This window comes from Drosophila montana, unplaced genomic scaffold, assembly GCF_035044405.1.
Source record: "Drosophila montana isolate Dmon_TW-CO22-7 unplaced genomic scaffold, ASM3504440v1 contig_2668_1, whole genome shotgun sequence".
Classification (NCBI taxonomy): Eukaryota; Metazoa; Arthropoda; class Insecta; order Diptera; family Drosophilidae; genus Drosophila; species Drosophila montana.
The window spans coordinates 840,504-863,586 of record NW_026997535.1 but is presented as its reverse complement, the minus strand read 5'-3'; the positions used below and the strand labels follow the sequence as shown (position 1 = coordinate 863,586).

Sequence of the window (23,083 nt, the reverse complement as noted above, 5' to 3'; positions counted from 1 at the left end):
TAACGAGAGAAATTCCAGAAAGGTAAAGCGCATTGAAAACACGCTGTATTTGAAATTGAGTATGAAATTGATTTGGCCTTACTTTTAGTTATTTATTAAAACCAATATGTACTATAACGATATAACTATTATTATAATAACAATTACGATTATCATTGTGAATATAATAGTTTTTAGCAATGCAATACAAAAGTTTCAATAAAGAGCAATGTGAAAACCTTTGTATAAACCACAAGGAACACCTATCATCCATTAAGAGAATAAGAAAAAAACACATATGCCGCACTTCTCTCGTCGCGAGTATTCAAAAACTAGCCATTTATTTGATTTTAGTGTTTATAGTTCTCATTGTTATACAACAAATTGTATACGTAACGTCAATTCATTTCATTCTTTTGACATTTGTTGGTCATATTTTGGTTTTTTTTTTGTTTGTTTTGGGTAAGTCAGAGTGTTGGGTTTCATCCAGGCGGCACCTCAGGGCGCGCACAAAACTCAGATCTCCCCGCTCGTGCAGCAGGCAAAGGCATCCTCATATTATTGCCTGCCGGCAAGGAGCAAGCTGCTATGCGGCCCTGTCCGTGTCGCCCAGAGACAATTACATATTTGATTTGTGATTTTGACATTTGATAAACTCACTGAATTGCCATATTAACTGTTTGGCACATAACTTACTCAACGGACCATTGACATTTTTTTTATAATATGCTCGTTAACAATATAATCGTAAATAAACATATATATCTGTGTAGATATAGAACAAAATATAGACAAAAAAATCATGCAAACTCAAACTATTTTAACAATTGCGACGCAGTGCGAGGCAGCGCCTAGAAATCCGACCCTAAGCAGGCCCAGACTCAAGACCATATATGTGGGTTCTATCGATTCAATTTACAGTAAACTAACCCAAATATATTCTCTTAAGCATGGGCGCAATGGGCGTGTTTCTAGGCGTGGCTGCCCGCACGGTCTATAAAGTAAAACATTGCGATAAGTATATATAGTAGATTGCTAGATATGTTAGTTCGTTTTTTTTTTGTTTTGATTTTGGTTTTTTTAAATATATAAGCATAACAAGGTTTCATTTTCCATATCATATCCATTTCATTTGCTAGGTCTCGTTCTTGCTAGTATCATATTAATTCTCAACTTAAACATAATTGGCAAACATAAAGGCATACTTCATAAGCATTTGTATCTATGTTATGCATATGCTCCAATATGCTATGCAGCATACAAAATAATAAAATCCTATTCTGTTTCACATACAGCGTCCATATATCATACGAAATATGACATATGAGCTCTGAAGTGTTTATAGAAGTAAGGGGCGTACGTCGTACCCTGATAATCGTTTCGTTTGGCATAATTATATAAATAATGATAAATAGATAGATACGTATATAAAGTTGCTCTGTTAGTAACGTTTTAAAATTAGTATAACAATATACATATATAGTTTTTATAGTATATAGTTTGATTCGTTAGTCGTCGTTTTAGTAACATATACATGGTCGTTTTTTATTATTATTATTGTTATTGTTATATGAAGTGGGTTCCATTGATCAATTTTTCCATTGCTTTTTGAGCTGTTGATGCTCCTTCTTTATCTAGCCACAATTTGAGCTGTTGCTTAAATTCCAAACATGTGCTGAGTGCCTGGTGGCACCTTGTAGCTGGGATAGCCGTTGTTCAGTTGGTGCTTGGCAAAGAAGGAAGTGTAGTCCTGTCAATATAACCGGAGATTAAAAAGAGTCTTAAGTTTAGGAAATGTAACAGACAGGGCTGCAGACGCTTTGCTTCGAACCAGCGACCGTTTTTTTAGGAAATTAAATTCATGAATGACATGAAATTATCTTTAAGGCGCCCTACGTACACGATTGACTCTTCGGGGACGGCAAACGGGGCCCAACGCCAACAGGCGACGTTCCTCGTTTTCGCGTACAGCAGCCTCCTTGTACTCCGGTGGTGGCCATTTCAAATCTCCGCGCAATTTGCTGCCTCCTGCAATTAGATACAATAAGATGGCAATTGTAAACCCGCGCCAGCTGTTGCTGCTGTAGCTGCTCTCACCCTGATAGCTGACGGCGGCTGGCTGCGAAGTGTAAACTGGCGCTGGCTTCTGTGAGACGGGCGCCTCCTTGCGCAGCGTTATGATGCCAGGACTGGCGCCACGATAGCCCTGCTGCAGATCAGTCTGATCCTGCGAGTAGGGCAGCTGTTGCTGCTGTTGCAGTGGCTGTTGCTGCTGCTGCTGCTGAGGCTGCGAATAAGAATTGTATTGTGGTTGAGCATAGTTAGTGCCACCATTTTGCTGTGGATAATTTTGAGGTTGTTGTTGTGGCTGTTGATAAGCCGACGTCTGGTATGGAGCCTGATATTGCTGCTGTGCCTGTGGCAGCGGCTGCTGCTGTTGCTGCGGCTGCTGTTGCTGCTGTTGCCAGTGCGGCGGAGCTGTCGGCTGCTGCTGCTGCTGTTGGAGGGGTTGCTGCTGCTGATAGTTGTCGTAGGCCGGCGCACCATATTGTTGCTGTGGTTGCTGCTGTTGGTTGTCGTTGTGGTTGTGTTGGTGGTGCAAGACATGCGAGTCATGGAATTTCAGTTTCAGGTGCCAATAGAGACAGGTTATGGATGTGGTGGTGGTGGTTGGTGGGTGCGAGTGCAACAGATAAACAGATACAGTAACAGATACACATACAGATACGAATAGATATGTGGGAGTAAAGAGATAAGAAAGACAATTATACAGTTACAGGTATATAGAGAACAGAATCGGAAAATTAAGTTAGTGCCTAGGCGTGGAAGGGGTTTTTCTTTGTTGTTGTCAGTAATTTCATTAATTCAGCATTAGCAGCAGTTCGCAGTTTACAGCTGTAATTTGCATAGAATAAGCAGAGCAGAGAGAGAGAGAGAGAGAGAGAGAGAAAGCGTGAGTGAGAGAATGTGAGAACTTTGGTTAATGGCAACTAAATGTGACAGCTACAATGTATGCATAGTTGGATATAGGTGGAAGGGTTTATATACAGCGCTGGGATATGGCCTAGTTTTGCGCTAGGGTTGGGGTTTACACGTGCCGCACTCTACGTGCACTGACAGTCAACAATCAAGGAAGAGAATTCCAAAAAGTAAATAAAAAATCAAATATTTAAATAGGTGCCCGAGAGCCTCCAAAAATATTTGTTTGAAATAAAAAAAAAAAATATTATGAACACATTTCTCTTCGTGTAAAAAATAATATAAACATTATTAAAGTCGTCAGTTCGTGTATCTGCGGCAGGCATAAACACATTTTTAAACTACTTATAAGTCGGGTTAGTGCCTAGAAAGGGATTCTCAACTTTGTGTAGATAGACAGCAGCAGCAAAAGTTTCTTGCAACAGGGGCCAATGCCAAAGCCAGGCTATAAATCCATTTAGCCAAACGCTACCTGCTGTACATAATGTTGTTGTTGATATTGTTGCTGTTGCAGTTGGTGCTGCTGTTGCTGATAGGGCGCATAGGCAGCTGCAGGTGGAACGCCTCCAGCCGTGAAGTCGTTGTGTGTCTTGGGCGCCGGTGCGCCAATATGCTTCCAACCGGCACCCGCATTGTCTACGGCGTGAATGGGCGGCTGCTGTTGCTGTTGGTAAGTCGGCTGGTATTGCTGCTGCTGCTGCTGCGGCGGCAACTGTTGCTGTTGCTGCTGTGGGTAGGACGCGGCAGGCGCCTGCACAGGCTCCCTCGAGGGTTGTCTATCGAACTGAGCCTGTGTGTATTGGACGGGTTGTTGTGGATAGTTATAGTTATTAGCTGGGGCTTGGGCTGCAGGTGCTGCAGTAACTGTTGCTGGTGCGTAACCGTTTGACGCATAGTTAGTGGTTGGGCCATATACATTTTGGGCGGGTTGCTGGTATTGTTGTGGCTGTTGTGATTGTTGTGGTTGCTGTGGTTGCTGTGGTTGCTGTGGTTGCTGTGGTTGTTGGTGCTGTTGAGGCTGGGTTCGGGGCTGAACGTTGTTATAAATGGGACCCTGCAAGTTGGCAGTGAGTATTCCTTGTTAGTGGGTGGATGGGTGAATGTTGTGTGTGTGTTTGTGTGTGCATTTGTGTGTTGAGGGAGTATGCATTGTATTTACAAATGTGCCTCACCAGATACCCAATGACAGTTGCAGATTGAGTAACAATTATATTTACAATTAACACAGTATGTACAAAAGTCAAGTCGATAAACTAATTAAGTATTTGCGTATATATATATATATAAATATACAATCAAGGGTCTGACTAAGGCTGGTTGCTTGGCTGGCACAATTACCTGAGCTGGAGCAGCACTGGGCACTGGCTGACCGCCAGACTGTGGATAGTATCCGCCGCTGCCGGGCGCCGGGCTCTGTGACGGCGGCTGTGGTGTAAACTCACGCACGATGCGCTCCTCAGAGGCTGGTGGCCAGGCGACGCGTTTGTAACCTGCAACGGGAAGAAGGGGGGGTCGAGAGTGCGGCCAGAGAATGCATTAAAAACTGTGCTATGTAAAATATGCATGCATAATATATGTGTGTGTTCGTGCGTGAGTGTGTGTGTGTACGTGTGTGTGTGTGTTGTCGGTGGCAAATAAGACAACAAAATGCGGCCAACACGCGCGCAGACGTGGGCGTCGTTGGCCTTGGGGCGATTATTAAAGATACTCGCTCAGATGCAAGACAAACAATTTGAGAATGATTTAAGCCAATTAAAAGTGTACAATTCAGCAAATGAAACATTATTTCAGACAACTGAAGAGTGCGAGACTTTTCGAATTTCAAATTGCAAATCATACGCTGTTGTCATTGTGTCTAAATTTAGCTGACGATTCAAAAACAAAGAATTTGCAGCAGCAGCAACAACAACAGCAACAACAACAATGCTGATGATGACAGCATTGACAGCTGGGTGGGTGCATCTCTGGCTGCTGTTCATGCAACATGTTGCCGCTGCAGCAACAATTGTTAACGCCTGTCGTCAGTCAAGTTGAATGTGAAATTCTTATCAAGATTGAACAAAATTTACCCTCCATATTCTTGTAGTTTTGGTTTATCAGTCTCCACTGTGCGCCCATTGTGTGTGCTTTTCCTTTCTATAAACTTTTCTTATGAGTTTTCCTTTAGATGCTGGCTACTTATTTATGATCGAGCGCCGCGCGTAAAAATAAATTTTGATATTTTCTTAGCTTTTCTTATTTTTTATGATTTTGTTTTTGGGTATAAAATAACAGCGTGTCTCTGTATGTGTGAGTGTATCTCTGTGTGTGTGGCGCTGAGTGTGCGTGAGTTTTCACACAATAATTATAATTTTTCTTATATACACAAACAAACAGACACACAGACAACAATAAGAGCGTTACGTAATGCGAATTTAATTAATTGATCGTTTTAATATTGAAGGTTGTCAAAGAAAGAAACCACAACAACAAATTGTTTAGTTAGGAATTCCACAAATAATTCGTTGGTTAAAAAATATTATATGCAAATTAATTGGCAGCAACAATTTTTGCTGGCGCGCGTTTCGTTTAATGTTGTTATTGTTTCCTTGTTGTTTGTTCGTCGAATCTCGATATTGATCGTTGATAAATTTAAAAATCAATTTCAATTAAATTTCTATTTCTATTTCTATTGCTAATTCGTTCGCGTTGGCCGCGCGATATCTTTGTGCCTTCGATGTATGCTACTAAGTGTGGAGGTGCCCGCGCGAGATGCTCAGGAAAATATTCAACAGATCCGAAAGCTAATCCACAATGGTATGGGTGTTTGCACACACATATAGAGCGCGAGAGAGAAAGTGTGTGTGGGAGAGGGGGAGAGGGAGAGCAGAGAGGGAGCAGGTGAGGGGAAGTGTGAGGCGAGTGTGTTTTTCGCAAAAGAAAATTACTGAAAATCGAGGCGCGCTAAATACTCGCAAATTAAATTGCTGTTAACGATGCTTCGGCCTGAAGGCAAACGCCGCCCACCCCCCCCCCCCGCTGCCCGTTCCCTCTCCCGCTCCCGCAGACCATTGCCCGCTCCTGAAGTGCTGCGTCTGCATTGTTTACACCTTCGATTTTTGATTTGTGCCGCACCTTGAAATGCTGCTCGGTCCAAGGCACAAGGGTATACACACAAACACAGGTATATATTTGTAGATACATATTTTGCACATATTTTTTTGGCTTGTTCTGTTTAATTATAAAAATCGGTTTGCAATACGTGCAGCCGTATGCCACATTATAGATTGTGGGATTGTAAATCATATCGGATCACATCGGACCTGGGCCTGGGCCAGCCATAAGTACTTGACATTATGGCTAATGCTTCGTTTGGCAAATCAAGTAGGCGGGCAGCTGTATTCAACTTGTCGCCAAGTCCATTGCGTTTAGTCTGTTTGTCTGTTTGGATGTGACTTAAGTGCCTGTGGCTATATAGCTCATTGGGTCTATAGCTATTCCCGATTCTAGGGGTTGGGCTGATGACTAGTTTGTGGCTAAATTTAAACGACTCTCGACTGTTGGGCTAACAATAAGCTAAAATAAATCTGTTTTTAAACGTATTCTCACAGGTGTACGACAAATGTTGGCTCATTAAAATTATTAGCAATCTTGTAGAAATACGCATATATATATAAATCTATATATTATCTACAATGTAAGACATTGAATAAGTATAAACAAATAGTTGTCTATACGCTTGTTAAACATGAAATATTATTCTGACGGCTGCCAGAGATCGGAGATAAATGTAAATCTGAGGAACAAGAAGGTTTCGGTTAGATGTAAGCCGATAAATATTGCATGAGTGTCAAATCGATATAGTTCTTTCGTTGAATTCCCATTAAAACGACTGATTGCCTGTCCAACTTATAAAGATAATATTATTTATATAATTTCAATACCCATTGCTCTTCTGTGAGGTTTCTATGACCTAGTCTGTTCCTTGAAAGCACCTGGCGAAATATTTGAAATTTGTCATTTTACTTGAACATTTCTTTCTATCTTCTTTCTGCTGTCAATTTTGAGCTGTCCTATAAATAACAATGAATAATTAGTTATCTACGATAGAATTGGGTGCAAGCTAAGGCATTTTAAACATCGAAAATATTTACTTTGTAGTGCCTGCGATGATTTTTAGAATGGGCAAACAATGGACCTAAATATATCAAGTATTTTCCTTTGAAATCACAAGTCGCAGCATATAAAAGCTATGGCACGTGAGATTCGCAATTCACTTCTCGCGTCTTTCAAAATATCATTTTTTTGGCTTAGCTTTGATTCTTGGTATATGCAAACATTTAATTGCCATACTTATTCCCTGAAAATTTAAATACGATAGCGCAATACACACAGAAGTTATTAAAGTATGAAAAATTCAAAGTATTTGACTCATAGAAGAAGAAGCTGGATGTGTACGTGCTTTGAGTATGTATGTGTGTGTACATATAAGAAAGCACATTTACAGGGTATCTCCACACTCTTTAAATAGGTTTCACTAGCTTTCGTTTACCAGATAAGATCACATCCAAAAACCAAGTTGCATTAGACACTGTTCACATAAACACATTTACGGGCTGATTGGGACACAAATCGGAGGAGCATCATCATGCCACAAACATAATGACAGCACAAGGATTTGCAACGCACCTTCAATGCCTATATAGGGGCGTGGCGATACATTATCGAAGGATCGATGGACACTGAAGTCGCGCAGGCGCTCCTCGCTGCCCGCCAGCGACTTGAAGCCCAGCTCCAAGTGGGGCAGCTCTGCCTGTGCGCCCAGACCATGTTGCACGAGGAACTCAAAGGGCGGCGGCTGTGAGTTGCAGCGGGGCGTGGTCGGTGGTGTGGCCGCCAGCAAAGAGGACGAGGCGGACATGGACAGCTGCAGAGGTTCGGTGGCGGTGCTCACCAACAGCCCAATATTGTGGCCCTCCAGCTGGGATACATGCGTGTATTTGGCCTCCATGGGCGTGGGCGTGGGCGTGGTCGAGCCTTTCGGCTGCACTGCATTCAGGCCAAAGGGCGAGCTGCATCGCTGCGCTGTGTCAATCAGCGGCGCCGGATACCTGCGATACGGCAGCGGACTGGGCGAACGGCTGAGCTGCCAATCCTTGGACTCGGCGGGGGCAGCTGTTGCTGCTGGCGTGGTCACAATCTCGACAACGCTGCGCTGACGCTGCAGCTGCTCCTTGGGCTCGCGCTGCTGTGGCTGTGGCTGTTGCTGCTGCGTGTCCTCCCAGGAGATTTGGCGCGAGACATAGGGACTGCGAATTTCATAGGTGGATTTGTAATTGGCCAGCGGCTCGTTCTGCAGATTATCGAAGCGCCACTGATCGGCCTTGGTGAGCTTGCCCCAGCCGTGTGGCGAGTCGCGACACTCGCCACAAATGGCGCAGCAGCTGCCGCCCAGGATGTCCTCAGTTGCTGTCGGCTCGTGCGGGCAGCCTGGCGTGACCGTCTGCTCAGCTTCCGCCTCCGGCTGCTGCTCCTTTAACTTCTCCTCCGGTTGTACAGTTTCCTGCTGCTGCTGCTCCTTTAACTTCTTTTTTTCCTCCCCCAGCTCCTCTTTCTCTTTTATTGATTTCTGTGAAATTGATTCCTGCTGCACCTGGTGCTTAACAGTGCTTTCTTTTCCGCCCAGTTGATTTGTGGGGCTTTGTTTGTCTTGTTTGTCTGTGCCTAGCGGCAGCTCCTGGCGCTGCGCTGTGGCTGCTGCCTTGCCCGTCGACAGCTGCTCGTAGTTGGCAATTACATCCGACACATGTCTGTAGTCCAAGCTTAAGTCCCCCTCCTCCACAGCCACGTGTGAGGCTGTTGCTGCCGTATCCTGCTGTTGCTGCTGCTGCTCCTCTTCCTCCGCGATGACTACGTGCTGCGCCTTGGCCGCTGTTGGCGTCGTCTTGTGCTCTACGTGCAGCAGCGCGTGCTCATCGCTGTCCAGCGCAATGGCTATCTTGTGCAAATCCTCCAGTGCGCGCTCCACAATTGGCACGTTCTCTGCGGGCATGACGGGCTGCAGGTGCATCTCCGACATGACCTGCTCCTTGGGCAGCAGCTGTATCCCAGCTGCGCGGCAGTATATTTGTCGCAGTATCGCCTGCAGTGGACTTTCCACGGCCAGAATGGGCGATTGCCGCGAGGCAAACATATCCCAGAGCTCATTGTTGTTGTTGTGGTTGCCGCTGCTCAGTGGTTTTGCTGCTGCTGATGGTGGTGGCTCAGTGGGCGTGGGCGTGGGCTGCACTGTGCGCTGCAAGGCAGTCTTGGCATTCTCCATGTACGCATCAATCTGACGCAGATGCTCCGTGATGGACTGTTGGATGTGCGCGTACTTCGCCTCGAGCTGGGCAATCTCCACATGCGCCTCGTGCTGCTTGGCCAGGGCTGGCAGGGTCTCTGGATTGCTGTCATAGATGCCGCCCTGGCGACGCGCCTGCATATCCTTTGCCTCCTGCCGCGTCTTGGCACGCAGCTGCAGCAGCGGCGGCGGCGGCGGTGGCGGCAGCGGTGGTGGCGTCGGTATACAGCTCTGATGGCTGCCCTGTGGCTTCAATCTGGGCGCACTGTCCTGGCGCTGCAGCTTGATGCCTTTGGTGGCGCTCACATATGTGGCCGGGAGCGTGGTATCCTCTGTGTTGGTGGGCGGCGTCATGCTGGGCTGCTGCTGATCCTGGCGCAGATAGCTGCAGGCGTCGTCGTAGATTTGCTGCACACTACCCAGCAGCTGTCCAGGATGGGCCGAACGCGACGTCTCAGCGCTGACTGTGACTGGTATAATGCGACCGCCGCTCGACTGGGCATCGAATGCCGCCGTGGCCAGGGCCAGCGCCATCTGCTGCTGCTGCTTAAGTGCCAGGCTGTCAATTACCGTGGCGGCTTTTCTTGGCAAGCTCTTGGTCATCAGCTTGGCCGTGTCAGCGGCTGCTGCGGCTGCAGCTGTGGCTGCCCTTTCGCTGGGCGTCGCTGGCAGCGGCAACGTTTCCAAATCGATGTCAACAGCGGCCGCAGCGGCGCTGGCCTTGGGCTCCTCCTCGCTGTCGCCATCGTTGGCGGTGTCCGTGTCGTAGCTGATTTTCAGCTCGGTGGCCAGCTTGATGCTGCGACGCTGCACTTTCGGTGTCCCATTCCCGCTGCCACTCCCATTCCGTGGCTTGGGTGGGGGCAGCTCCGTGCCACCGCCCATGGCCACGGCCCGTTTGCGGGCTCGTCCGCGATCCAGGGAATACGATTGACGCTTCAGTCGTGGGCGGTAGTTGCTGCTGGCTTTCAGTGTGGGCGTCGTCGGGCGTTGGTGCATCAACTGTTCGTAGTACTCGCATTTGGGCGCCACCAGGCCAATGTCTGCGTCCGCAGCTTTGGTCTCTGGCGCCGAGAAGCCCTTGGCCTGTGGCGTCTGCCGGCAGCTGCTGCCCTTTGGCTCATCCTGCGGCTTGGCGTTAGGCGGCGGGGTGTTGCCTTGTTTTTGTTGCTTTGGGCTGGCGCTGCTCTCCAGCTGGATACGCTGCTGGCGCACCTCTCGCGGCGACGGCTCCACAATTCGCGTGGGACTGTTGAATTTCTCGCGCAGCACATCGATGCTGTGCGTCGGCGAGGGCGTGACGCTGTGGACTGTTGCTGTGCCCGCCGCCTCCTGCTCCCCGGGCGGCCAGCTGTGATCGCGCCTGAGCAGATGACGGCGCGTGGTGGACATGCGATTGATGCGCAGCACCGTGTCCCGATCAATGACAACGTCATGCTGATGGCTCAGATACTGTGTCTTGATCTGATCAAGCAGCTGCTGATGCAGCGCATGATGCGGCGGCTCCACCGGGGATTTGGGGTCCTCCGAATCCCGCTGCCGCGTGCGACTTTGCCTCGGACGCGCATAAAAGTCGCCTGCGATGGGTTCGCGGGTTTGGGTTTCGATTCAAATTCAAATAAATATAATTTGCACACCAACAAACATTTCACGGGCACGAGCACATTGTTTGTTTGTTTGTTGAATGTTGCACAAGGTTTCTCTATGTTGTTGTTCGTGTTTGGACAAACTGCACACTCATATACACACACATTTATATATATATATACATATACAAGCAAACAAATGGCACCTACCGCATTTGATTTGTTGCTCCTCCTCCTCGACAGCGCGCAGAACGGCCGAGTTGGCCAAGTTCAGGGGTTTTGTGATTTGATCGTCGATTTCAATCCTGAAATAAAATCAATTAAAGCCAATTAAAATGTTAATTTTTTAGGTCAAAGTCTTATTTTGTTATGTTTAAAATGAAATTAGAACAAAGTTTTTATTAATTTAACCCAAATCTGTAGTTAAAGTACACAAAATTCCAGCAAGATTATTTTTATATTGCACACAGTTAATATGATAAGATTTCATGACCCCTAGATCGAGGTGACGTTTGAAGAGATAAGCAAAATGTGAAAACAACCCGTAAAAAAAGAATATATATATATATATATAAGCATTCCCCCTAGTTTGCAGTAAGCTATTTTCAAATTGCATAATTTAATAATATTTTTGTTTGTATTGCAAAATTAATCAAGAGGAAACGAGCTTCTCAGAAAAGTGCTAATTGCCAAATTTCAGGGCATAAACTACAATAAGCTTTTTCTGTATGTTTTTTTTGCAGTCAAAATTCTTAAACTTAAACATAAACAGCCTCCAGCTGGCACTTAGCGCCGATACTTGGGTGCTATAAGTAGTTCTCAATATATATGTATCTAAAATATTTATGTCAATGTGTAAAAATAGAATTGTTGCCATTACAGTTGTAGGGCCACTGGCATACAGTTTGAGTATAACTGAGACTGCTTGCTATGCCCTATGAGTGTTTGCACTGCTTTGTCGGCAGTCAGTACAAACTGTATACGAAAATAAAACGTTTTCGCGTGCTGTGAACCGCTTAACTGCACGATTGGACGAATCATTTCAACAAGACCGTGTGGCCTAATGGATAAGGCGTCGGACTTCGGATCCGAAGATTGCAGGTTCGAGTCCTGTCACGGTCGAAGAGAATTAAATTTTTTTTATTTTTTTTCATTCAATATTTTTGTTTCTGTTTATACTCTGGATTTTGTTTTGGTATTTTACGTGTTATTTATTCTAATTATATATTTTGCTGGAGGCCGCGTGTCGTCTTGGGCATAAATTAATACGGCCACTAAGAAGACGTCTAGCTAACCCACCTATTGCCCTGGTATTTGGATTTTTGCATGCGGCGCAGCCCACATTGACCCAGAACCCGGTGACCAGGTTAAATTAATCGAGACTGACAAGCGAGCGCCACCAGCAACTGATATAAAAGCCTTAGATTTGCCACGGAACTGCATCACATCTTGTGTGGCATCTAACGAGGCACAATATCCAGCATCGATAAAATTCCAGCAGCACAAAATGGCGAAAACCAAACAAACTCAGCTGCAGCCGATGTTCTTGCTGCCTTTACTATTGCTGCTGCTGATGGGATTTTGCAGCGCCAATTCTATACCCAGCTATCAGGTGTGTGGCTCAAAACTGACCGATGCACTTTACATGGTCTGCAAGGGTAACTTCGGCTCCTTTCAGCACCACAAGCGCGGCTCGTGTAAGTATCTCTTACTGTAGCTCTGGCTGCAACTGCGCCCGTAACTGCGGCAACAGTTGCTGCTGTTGCTGCTGCTGCTGCTTATGCTGATTGGCTTTGATTCGAACAGCAATTTGCATTAACGCATTTCTGCATTGCAGTGGATCTCTTTGACTATGTGGAGCAGCAGTACGAGACGAACGATGTGGAGGACAGGGACACGCTCTGGGGATTGCCGCCAAGGAATTCCCTGACGGCCACCAGGCGGCTAATGCGCGGCGTTGTCGATGAATGTTGCCGCAAGCCCTGCACGAGGCAGGAAATGCTACAGTATTGCGGAAACTAAACCTGAATTGCCAAAAGTAACCACTTATGATTCCAACTCCAATTCGTATTCCCTTATATGCACACATATATATGTACTATATGCATGTAGTCCTATTAAAGCAAGTGTACAAAAACTGGTTCGCCTAATATAATATGGAGTAAATAAATAACCTTCAATGAAACCAGTAAAAAAGACTGCTTCTTCAATTTCATGCATATTTTATCTTATCTATCCAGCTAGATGCTCGCTCTGCCTCTGACCAAAAGTCAGTCTACTAGAAAGATTTGGCAAATCTTTTCAATATATATCTAAAGCTATGTCTCACCTATGATACAACTAGTCTGTGCTCTCTAAAGACTCTTGTTAGAGTGAGAGATTATATATTTTCACACTTGTTCGCCCTTTGTATTTGTGCTTCACTGTAGTTTTTAGGCATCCTACTGTGAGTCACACTTGCTATGGCAGCCAGTCAAAAGATGCATCACAACTTTTGGCTAGGCGCCTGCATTGTGTTTGTTGACATTGTTGTTGTTGTTGCAACTAAATGCAACCCACCCCACCCTGCTGGCCCCCTGGCACGCTCCCCACCTGCTCGTGCCCCCTCCCAATTTGTGCGTGTGACTCATCGATCGTTAGAGAATTGTTTAACACTTATATAAAGTTTGCAAAAGTATCTCGCAGCTGCGATTATTAACATACATTGTGAAAGGCCGCTGGAGATGGTCGTTACTGTTGTTGTTGCTGCTGGCAAGTGTTTTGGCCCAAACAGCAGCAAAACTTGATAACTTTTTGTGTGTGCACACGCGAACGCGTTTAAAGTCTGTCTGTCAGCCTGTCTGCGTTCGGCTTGTTTGCTTGGGGCGCTTTAATTTTCACTTGCTTTGTAATTAAATTGTTAAAAAGATACTTTTGTTTTCTGCCTGCCGCCGCTGTTGCACACGTTTTGTCGCACGCATAGACACCGAATAACTGAAAAGCTACTTAGAGTGTGTGGCGCAGTTTAGGCCGGTTTATTTCAACAACAATTGCTAACAACAATGCCAGAGATAATATGTTGTTGTTGCCCGTTTTGGCGGCGACAGCAGCAGCAGCCGCCGCAGCAGCAGCAGCTACAATTTTCAAGTCCACAGCATCTTTGAGATACGCGCTGCTGTTGTTGTTGTTGCTGCTGTTGTTGATGCTGCTGCTACTTATGTGTAGCATTTGGTAATTACAATTAAAAGTCAAGCGGTTTTAATTGTGCGCTGCCTGTGTGCGCGTGTGTATGTGTGTATGTGTGAGATACAAATTGAAAGCAACTGCAACTACAAATCGCCAACAGTTGTCGCTGGCAGAGCTGCTGCTGCTGCTGTTGCTGCTGGCGTCGCAGTTGCCGTTGTCGTTGCGCTGCAGTGCACAAAGTGCGCCTCGCAGCTGCGCTATATCATCCTCTATATATACAGGCACACACACACACAAACATACACTAATGTGCATATAGTGTATATACTATATATACCCTGTATATTAATGTGTTCTCAGCCGTGCACCTGTGCAGCAGCCTCAGATACAAGATATAATGGCAATGACTGCCTATTTTTCTTTCTATGGAGGCTAACCTCATAATGGGGGCTAACTAAGGCCGACATTTGCCCTTTTTTCTATTTTTCCATTTTTTTTTTTTATTAACGGGCAGCCTTTCATCTTTCGCTTTCGCCCAGTTTCTATGAAATTATGCATTTAAATGTGTTAGGGAATCATTTCGTTTAACTTACCCGTCGGCCCCGAAGGCCTTCAGCTCGCGATTCAGCGTGGCCTTAACGTTCTCCTGGGAGTAGAGGCCCATTGGTGAATTGAATTGCTTGTGCACAAGTTTCCGCTGTACGGCAGCCATTTTGCAGTAGTTGTTGCTCTTGTTGCTGTTGTTCAAGTTGTTGCTGCTGTTGCTGTTGCTTTTGCTGTTGCTGTTGCTGCTGTTGCTCGTGTTGTTTGGCTTGTCTTCACTTGAGCTTCTGCTGCTGCTTCTTTTTTCAGCTTGTTTATTCACTTGCTTTTGCTCGATTTTGTTCGCTGCTGCTGCTGCTTCTTCCTGCTATTTGTTGTCCGGCTTGTCTTGGAAAACTTTTAAATTATCGTTGATAAAAAAATATTTGAAAATTTCAGTTTAGCCTCGTGTTTTTGGAGCGCAAGTTTTAAGAGACTAGGCCGCTTAAAGACTTAACAATTGTTGTCGCTATTGTTGTTGTTGTTGTTGTTGCTCTTGTTGTTGTTGCGGCAATTCTAAACAATTTACCCTAGCTTCAATAAATCTGCGTATGCCCGCTGGTAAGTAGCTTAATTTAAATCGTTAATCGTGGTTCGTTGTTCGTTCTGTAATTAAAATGTCAAATGCGAGATGCGTTAGTTAAATAAATAAATTGGCAATGTATTACATGTATGCGGCGGGGTGCACACAATCTGATGAATTACTTATTATTTATGGCTGTCACAGAGCCATACATGTGATTACAAATATGACTACAGCCGTATTCCATTTCCGGCTCATTAAGTTCCGCTTTTTACAATTTTAAATATTCATGTCATCTGCAACACGCACAAGTTGAACAAACCGAATCCCCGTTGACAACTTAATCCCCCATATTACGCATACTTATTTCAGTGCGAACATTTATTGTAACGCCCTCAAGAATTCTGTTTTTATTTTCATATGATTTGATGTGCATAATAAGTAAACTTCTTTAATCCCCTATAAGCCTTTTAATTGTTATTGCTATTTACTTTCATTTAATTCGCATCTTCCCTTTGAGTTGCGTCTCATTTCAGCCTTAATTCTGTTTGGAATTTTTAATATTTATCTCTGGCCAATTCATGCTCACATATTTATTAATTGCAACAAATTGTTGGACAATATATTTGTTTAAAATGTTGCTGAAAATTGCGCATAAAATTTAATTGAGCAAACAAAAAATCAAATTATTCAAATTCATTCAAAAAACAAACTTTGTTTAAACTAAAAATCAAATATGGAAGCCATTCTTCACATGCATATAAAATATATGTATAGAATGTATATGTATGTATTTATGTTCCAAATGTTGCTTATCAACAGCAAATGCTTCAATGTCAGCGCTTCATATTGCAAAAAAAATATATATAGCTATATATAAAACATAAAATTCCAATATAAACTTGTCTATATATCTATATATATACATATATAGCTCTACTGGAAGCCTCATCAATCACATATGTATGTTGCATATATATCAATAATATGTGTATTAATTTCGAATTATTTAAATTGTTGCTGGCGACACGAATTTTTTGTAATTATTATTCTCATTATTTGTGTCGTTTACAGCTGCTGCAAACGAATTACAAAATATTATGAGATTTCGACTGTCGTTTTGTGTTTTTCTGGCTTTTCTGGTTTCTGTCTTCCAATGCCTATCGAGACACTCACTACTGTCACATTTAAAAATGTATCTTAAACTAATTTGAGCAGCACTTTTTGGCTGCTGAAATATTATTATTTATATATGTTAAGTTTTGTTTTTCTTGTTGCTTCTGGGTTAAAAATAGATGCGACAACGTCTTTTATATTGAAATATGCTCAGTTTTTGCTATTCGACAATAATATTTTCCACACGCATACACAAATGCCTGAAATTCTCATTTTCTTAGTTTTAATTCTGCACTGTCTCCCTCTCTTTCTCACCTCCCCACACTCTCTCCCTCCCTCTCTCACTATTTTTCTCGCTCTCTCTCAAGTACATTCCCGCCTTGTGTGTCACCTCAAATAAAATTAGCAACTTGGAGCAAATGGCATTATACAGATTTGCGTCATTTCTGCTGTCTGTCCGGCCGTCTGTCCGGCCGTCGGTCCGGCTGTCCGTCTGCCCATGTGTCAGTTCTTCAGTGCATGTGTCGGCCAGCATGAGGAAATAGCAGACTGTTAACGAACATAATTCCAATTTCAATTCTTGTTGTGCTTATTGCTGCAGCTCAAATTGCTGCAGCTCAAAGGAAAATATATGAAAAAATATATGTTGCAAGAGCGACATGCACAAACGACGCACGAGAGCGTGCTGAACTTTCACATATCGTGTACCGAATGACATATATTGAAGTATCTTTAATATATTTGTGTTGTGTGTGAAATAGTCTGGCTAAATAAAACGTTCGTTTAGGAAGTACATTTTTCATGTTAATGCCGTCATTTAATCTAAATAAGCTGTAAATTTACATGTTTTTCCATGTTAAGCTCATGTTAGAAACTCTGCGTCGTTCTTTCTCTTTCTGTCGTCCTCTGTTATATGGATTTTAAATCAATTTACATTTGCACAGTTAATTCATTATGCACTAGCTAGTCGAAGTAATTAGCTATTGATGGATATTATTTATGTTATTTATTAATTTAATATGAACAATTACTTTCCCTTCAAATATATATTGCATTTTAACTGAAAACAACTGCACTGTAAACACTTTTATTAATGTTAAATTAAGATTTTTTTATTTTTTTACACTCTCCCATCCCTTTCTCTCTGAATGCGAGCCAAATGTAATTAAGTATTGATGGAAATCGTCGGAGACACATTTCTGTTTGTTAATTAAATACAAATATAAATTTATTCACTTGATTGTCCGCCAGACTTTATTAAATAGTTGTTCTCAAGACACTTGAGAAGAGGCAATTTGTCTTTTAAGTTGCAATAAATGTGCAACATTCCCGCTCATATACCTTATGTGCTTATTGAATGTAGGGCAAACAAAAAGTGGCAGCAAAATGCAGTGAAATGCAATAAAATGCTTAGCTCTCTGGCCAAAATACTTGAAATGACGTACGCTTTATGTACGTGTGTGTGCGTGTGTCTATGAGTGTGTCTGTGTGTGTGTGCGTGTGAATTTTATGTGTGTTCGTTGATTCGCAATTTGTGCGTTTTAATTGAGCTGAACGCAGCTGTGGCCTGCAGCTGTTCAAATGCCCAAGTTATGAGCTATTTTTGCATAAGTGTGTGTGCGCCCAAAAGCACGCAACACTTTTCCCAACTTGCGGAAATTAATCAGAATTTAATAAAATATTATGAAAATCTCACAAAGTAGCAGCAGCAGCAGCAGCGGCAGCGGCGTCAGCAGCCACTACAATGCATATGCCGGCCACTTGATGTCCCAATTAAAGTTTTACACTTGCACACACGTACACACACACTCACACACACACGCACACATACAGACAAGGTGTACTTAGCAGGGTATTAAAGTGCGCATGAATTGTGCGAAAATTCGCATAAAAAATGCAGGCGCACAAAAAATATTGCTTCGAAAAAAGTTGCGAGCTGCGTGCTTGTGTGCGCTGTGGGCGTGGCCGCCCCCGCTGAGCAAATGCCGCCGCACGCACAGCACAGCAGCTGCCAGAAGCAGTTGGTTGTGTTGGGGTGGGCGAGCATTTTTTGCTCAGCTTTGGCTTCATGGAGTGTCAATGTGTGTGCGTGTCCGTGTGTGTGTGTGTGTGTGTTGGTGTGTGTAGCCATAGAAACAATATACGAGAATTGCATTGAAATCAGGTGCAAATATTGTTGCATTTGCATTGGAGCGCAACAATTTCGCAGATCTATGTATCTATATACAAATGTATCTGTATCTGTAGGTGTGTCTGTATCTGTATCTGTATCTGTATCTACAGCTGTGCGGTGTGCTAAACGCTTGCCCAAATGCTTGCCAGGCATTTGCAGTTTGCTGTTTGATTTAATTATTAGAGAATGGCGCCGTGTTTGGTTTGTTTTTAGTTAAATTGCTTAAATATTTCATGGCACATATAATTTGTTTACGCTTCTCTTTTTCCGCTCCCAGGCAGCCCAAAATTTTAATTAATGCGGATTATTCAGTTTGCTTATGTGTATACATATATGTGTGTAAGTGTGTAAGTGTGTGTGTGTGTGTGTGTGTGCACTTACCGTCTGTTGCAATTTGGCGCTGCTTAATCCAAAAATAATGCCACCAAATCGCCAAAGTTCGTTTCGTGTCCGTGTTGCAGCTTCCACGCCTTCCGACTACGCCTTCGCCTTCGCCTTAGCAGTTGCTTTTTCATGGAAAATATTAACACGCTATCGGAAAACTGGAGCACCCGGACACATATTTGCGGGACGGCCCGTATACGGCCACGTTTTTTCCGCGGCCGTTACGGCCAACCGGCGTTTTGTAAACGAACTGAACGGAACAATACGGCGCAGAGCTCAACACGTCGCATGCGACTCCGGCAGCGGCTGCGGCAGCGGCAGACGTTGCCGTTGCCGTTGCTGTTGCCGCTGCGGCTGCGGCAGCCGATTGTAGGTAAAGGAAAATAGAAATGAAAAACTTTACGCAATGATCATGCGTTTCGCTTTTCGCTTTTTCATCATTCTACAGTTTCACAGCAGTTTTCCCAGCAGCTCAACAAAGTTGTGTGCGTGAGTGTGCGTAGGGGAGCGATACTCGCACAGTCGCGTCCCCGCATAAAGTGCACGGCTATGCGAATGAAGACTGAGCAGTTGTTCAAAAGAAAACAATCGCAATTTATACGTGTTTAAGCTAACTCTAAATGTCGTTCACTAAACTCATAATACTCTAGTAAGCATGAAATTTGTCATCCTTAAATATGCACTTATATATTGCCATATGAATAAGTGAATGGTCACCGCAAATTTATATTTATTTATTTATGTATTATATTATACATAGCTATTCATTTTCTTTTAAATACATAAATTATACAAACTTAAACATTTTGAAATTATGACAATGATTTTAGTTTAATAAAAACTTTTGTCATGTGATTTTGAATATGTTTGAAACTTTGATGTCATATATCTGCCTTGTTGTAGGTAATTAAAAAGATAGCCCCCTAAATAAATCAGATTGAATAATTTTGGCTTGTTGTCAAAAAAAGCCTGATGAATATTTTAAGATAAAACAGTCTGCCTACATATAGCGAAAGTGACTCAAATCTATTCTTCCTCAAGGGTTAGCTTGTGAAGCCTCTCTGACTAATAAGTGGTATGTAGAGCTAATAAATTGATTTATTTCCCCATTGACTTGCAGTGCAACTTGTGGCGAACGCTACTGTTGTTTTGCCACACACAGACACATATCCAAGTATATTTTTTGCCACTCTCTGCAAAAACAACAGCAACAACAACAACAAGAGCTAGAACAACACTCGAGACACTCAAAGTAGTTTTGGGAATAGCCCACAAAATAAATAAATACAAAACAAAAAACAAAAACAAGCACAAATGAAATATGAAAAGGAAAATATGTTTGAACAAAAAAAAAGATATGAAGAAACAGAACGTCAGTCCGTCGATGGACCCGAGGCAGAGATGCTGCATTCAGCGACAGTCAAAGGAAAGATATATAGATACATATGTATCTATATCTATGTATATGTATCTTTGCGTGTGTGTGCGAGTGTGTGTGTGTGCTGTGGCCTCGTGGACTATTACAGAATTTTTAGTGCTGCGCCTCGGCAGCTCCACGAGTAAAAGAAACACGTCTCAAATATTCTATTTTTGAGTTCAATTCTTTACTTTATTTATTTATTTATTTTTTATTCTTTGCTTTTTTGGGTCCACGTTCACGACGTTGATGTCAGCGCGACACAAATTTTTAAATCGTGTTTTTTCTATTGCAGCTTTGACACAAATAGAATAAAAAACTCGTAAAATGTCATTTAATTGTTTTGCAGTCTGCTTTATATATATATATATATACATATGTATCTTTTATCTATTTTTTATATTATTTGAGAATTTCTTTATGCAGTTTTCGGTTGTTTTTCATGATTTTTGCTTGAGTGGTTGGCCAATTTGTATTCAATTGCTAATTGCGCTTTAAATGCTAATTAGCTGTGTGGCCAATTTTATGGGGTACGTTTTTTTATATATGTATATATATTTCATTTTTTTTTGCATTCTCGTTTTCAATTTAATTAAATTTTGATTGCACACACGCGCATTGTGGTATCGTTGTCTCATATCATATAAATTTTGGCTTGTTGGCGACGTCAGGTTTTCACGTTCGCCCCACAATAACAATAACAATGCACAAATGCACAATGCACAATGCACTCGCACATACACAGAGGAGCACACACACACACCCGCACGCACACACACGCTCGGCGCACACACCTGCAATTGTGGCGCTGTGCACTGTCAGCGACTACGGCTACGACTACGGATTCTGACAGCCTGTTGGTTGAGGTGACCACGTTCGCGATGCGAATTATAATTGTTACTCGCTGCTCGCTTTTCCACCGTTCGTATTTTCATATGCCATCAACAGCAGCAGCGGCAGCAGCAGCAGCAGCAGCAACAACAACAACAACAACAACAACAACATTCAACATTTGCCACAAGTCGTTTCATCCAAAAAGTTCGCTAAAGCAGCGAAAAGTGGCTGCTGCTACTGCTCTTGTGGTTTCATGGAAAATGGAAAGCTATGACACACACACACACATACACTCAGACACACGCCAAGCTACAAGATTCAGATACAAAATATATATCTACTTAGTACTTATACCTATGGTCCAATCGCCCACACACAAGCTTATAAATTCGCCTGTCGGCCTGGCTAATCGCGTATTTTGATACAACCTCCACGTAAAGAGGCTGCACACAGCAATAAATATTAGTCAGACACACACACACACACACACACACCGGTTCACACACACAGCCGTTTACACACACAGTCATAGTCATCAGCTAATTAACTACACTATAACGAACCGCTATATGTATGTTACCTAGCGAAAACATATGTATTCAAATGCGTTCTTTTTTAAATATTCAATATTTATTTTTGGCCTTTGGAGAGCGATTTTAAAACTAATTTTTATACACTATCCGCAGCGCAAAGTTATAGCGAAAATCGAAATGGTCTGAAAACCATTTCCAATCAAATTTATTTAATTATCTTCTTATTTGGGCTTGATCTGAAGGAGCTGCTCGGACTTCCAACTTTCAAAGCCGAATCATTATTAATGTGTCAAAAACTCTTTTATACAAAATAGTAAACTTTTTGGGCACTAATAATAATGGAATAATCTAACCATATTTGGTAGACTCCAATTTTGGGTAGAAATCAAATATATCAAATAGACAAGCAATATTTTTTGAATAATGAATTCCAATTTTACTAATAATATGAAATTTAAATTAGTAAAATTAATATTAAAATTTGTAAAATATATGAAAAAGCAAAGTTAAGCCGTTTGCAATCCTGGTTTTCTGTTAGTTTCTTAAAGAAAGGACACTGTTTTCAGAATTTAGATTTTAAGCAGAAATAATATTCCCATTAATTATGAAGCTAATAATCAACTGACAGCTTGATTTTCCAGGGTATCTGGTATTCGAGCTACCTACGTCCATTGCCTTGTCTAGTTAGTTTTTCTTTTCACCTTCCTCGTCTCGTATATTTAAGTTTTATGTGTTTATATATTTTTGGAATTTTGTATATTTGCTGCTCGCTGAGCGAATACAAGTTGTAATTGTTGTTTTTCTGGTTAAATGAAGCGCATTTCACACAACTAGAGATATATTTCGGTGTTTATGGGTTTTATGCAGTGCGGTCAAGCGCAGCAATTAGTGCATTCGAAATGCCTGATATACCTGTCCGAGCCGTCGGGGCGAACGAAAGTGTGCTGCGAATTCATGGCTGGCACTCAATAGCATCATGTCAGGTGATCAATCCCACCAGCAGAGCCAGCCAGCAGAGAAAAAGCTATTCAGAGAGCACCTGACAGCCAACTAAGCTGCTTGAAATTACATTTTAGTATTTCACGCTAGAAAGCCAGGCGAAAAAATATACAAATATATGCTTAATGTTTGTGAATGATTAATGGGACATTAGAATTGAAATTGTTTTGCTCATGTGGCATCAGCATAAGCAGAACAAGAGGCCAAAGCATTGGCTGTGGCAGGTGCAGCAGAGGCAAGGCAGACTATACTTTGCCATAATGTACAAATATTTATATGCCTTTTTTTCACATGCCCAGTCGCAGTCTTTTACCCGTTCCCAAGCAGCTTCCCGATCCCACTGCAAATGGATGTGGCCTTCTATGAGCATATTGAGCACCTGGCAGCTACCTGCTGGCAGAGCCACAGAGCCAAACAGGTGAGTGTTTATATATGCATGCCAAAGTGTGGAAGCTGAAATCTAGAGAAAATACAAACAACAACAATAACAA

General features: G+C 42.8%; 2 protein-coding genes and 1 non-coding gene across 12 annotated transcripts; 2 read left to right on the top strand and 1 right to left on the bottom strand.

The window, feature by feature from the left end:
- Nucleotides 1-414: 414 nt before the first annotated feature.
- LOC135429632 (vacuolar protein-sorting-associated protein 36) lies at nucleotides 415-19,066 on the bottom strand. Of its 10 annotated transcripts, none has more exons than XM_064683988.1 (9): nucleotides 18,807-19,038; nucleotides 14,625-15,219; nucleotides 11,077-11,171; nucleotides 7,627-10,857; nucleotides 4,297-4,448; nucleotides 3,431-3,748; nucleotides 2,077-2,545; nucleotides 1,880-2,007; nucleotides 415-1,729 (listed from the first exon to the last, which is right to left on the bottom strand). In XM_064683988.1, the coding sequence occupies exons 2-9, from the start codon at nucleotides 14,741-14,743 to the stop codon at nucleotides 1,637-1,639; spliced, it is 4,605 nt and encodes a 1,534-aa protein (XP_064540058.1). In that variant the 5' UTR covers nucleotides 14,744-15,219; nucleotides 18,807-19,038; the 3' UTR covers nucleotides 415-1,636. The 10 variants fall into 10 exon arrangements, with proteins under 10 accessions (XP_064540058.1, XP_064540059.1, XP_064540061.1 ...); XM_064683989.1 differs by having other exon boundaries at nucleotides 2,077-2,542; XM_064683991.1 differs by lacking the exon at nucleotides 3,431-3,748.
- On the top strand, nucleotides 11,916-11,988 carry TRNAR-UCG (transfer RNA arginine (anticodon UCG)). Its single transcript has one exon. It is a non-coding gene; the product is annotated as a tRNA-Arg (tRNA).
- On the top strand, nucleotides 12,291-13,051 carry LOC135429646 (probable insulin-like peptide 5). The gene is made up of 2 exons (XM_064684024.1): nucleotides 12,291-12,563; nucleotides 12,704-13,051. The coding sequence occupies exons 1-2, from the start codon at nucleotides 12,374-12,376 to the stop codon at nucleotides 12,886-12,888; spliced, it is 375 nt and encodes a 124-aa protein (XP_064540094.1). The 5' UTR covers nucleotides 12,291-12,373; the 3' UTR covers nucleotides 12,889-13,051.
- Nucleotides 19,067-23,083: the final 4,017 nt, after the last annotated feature.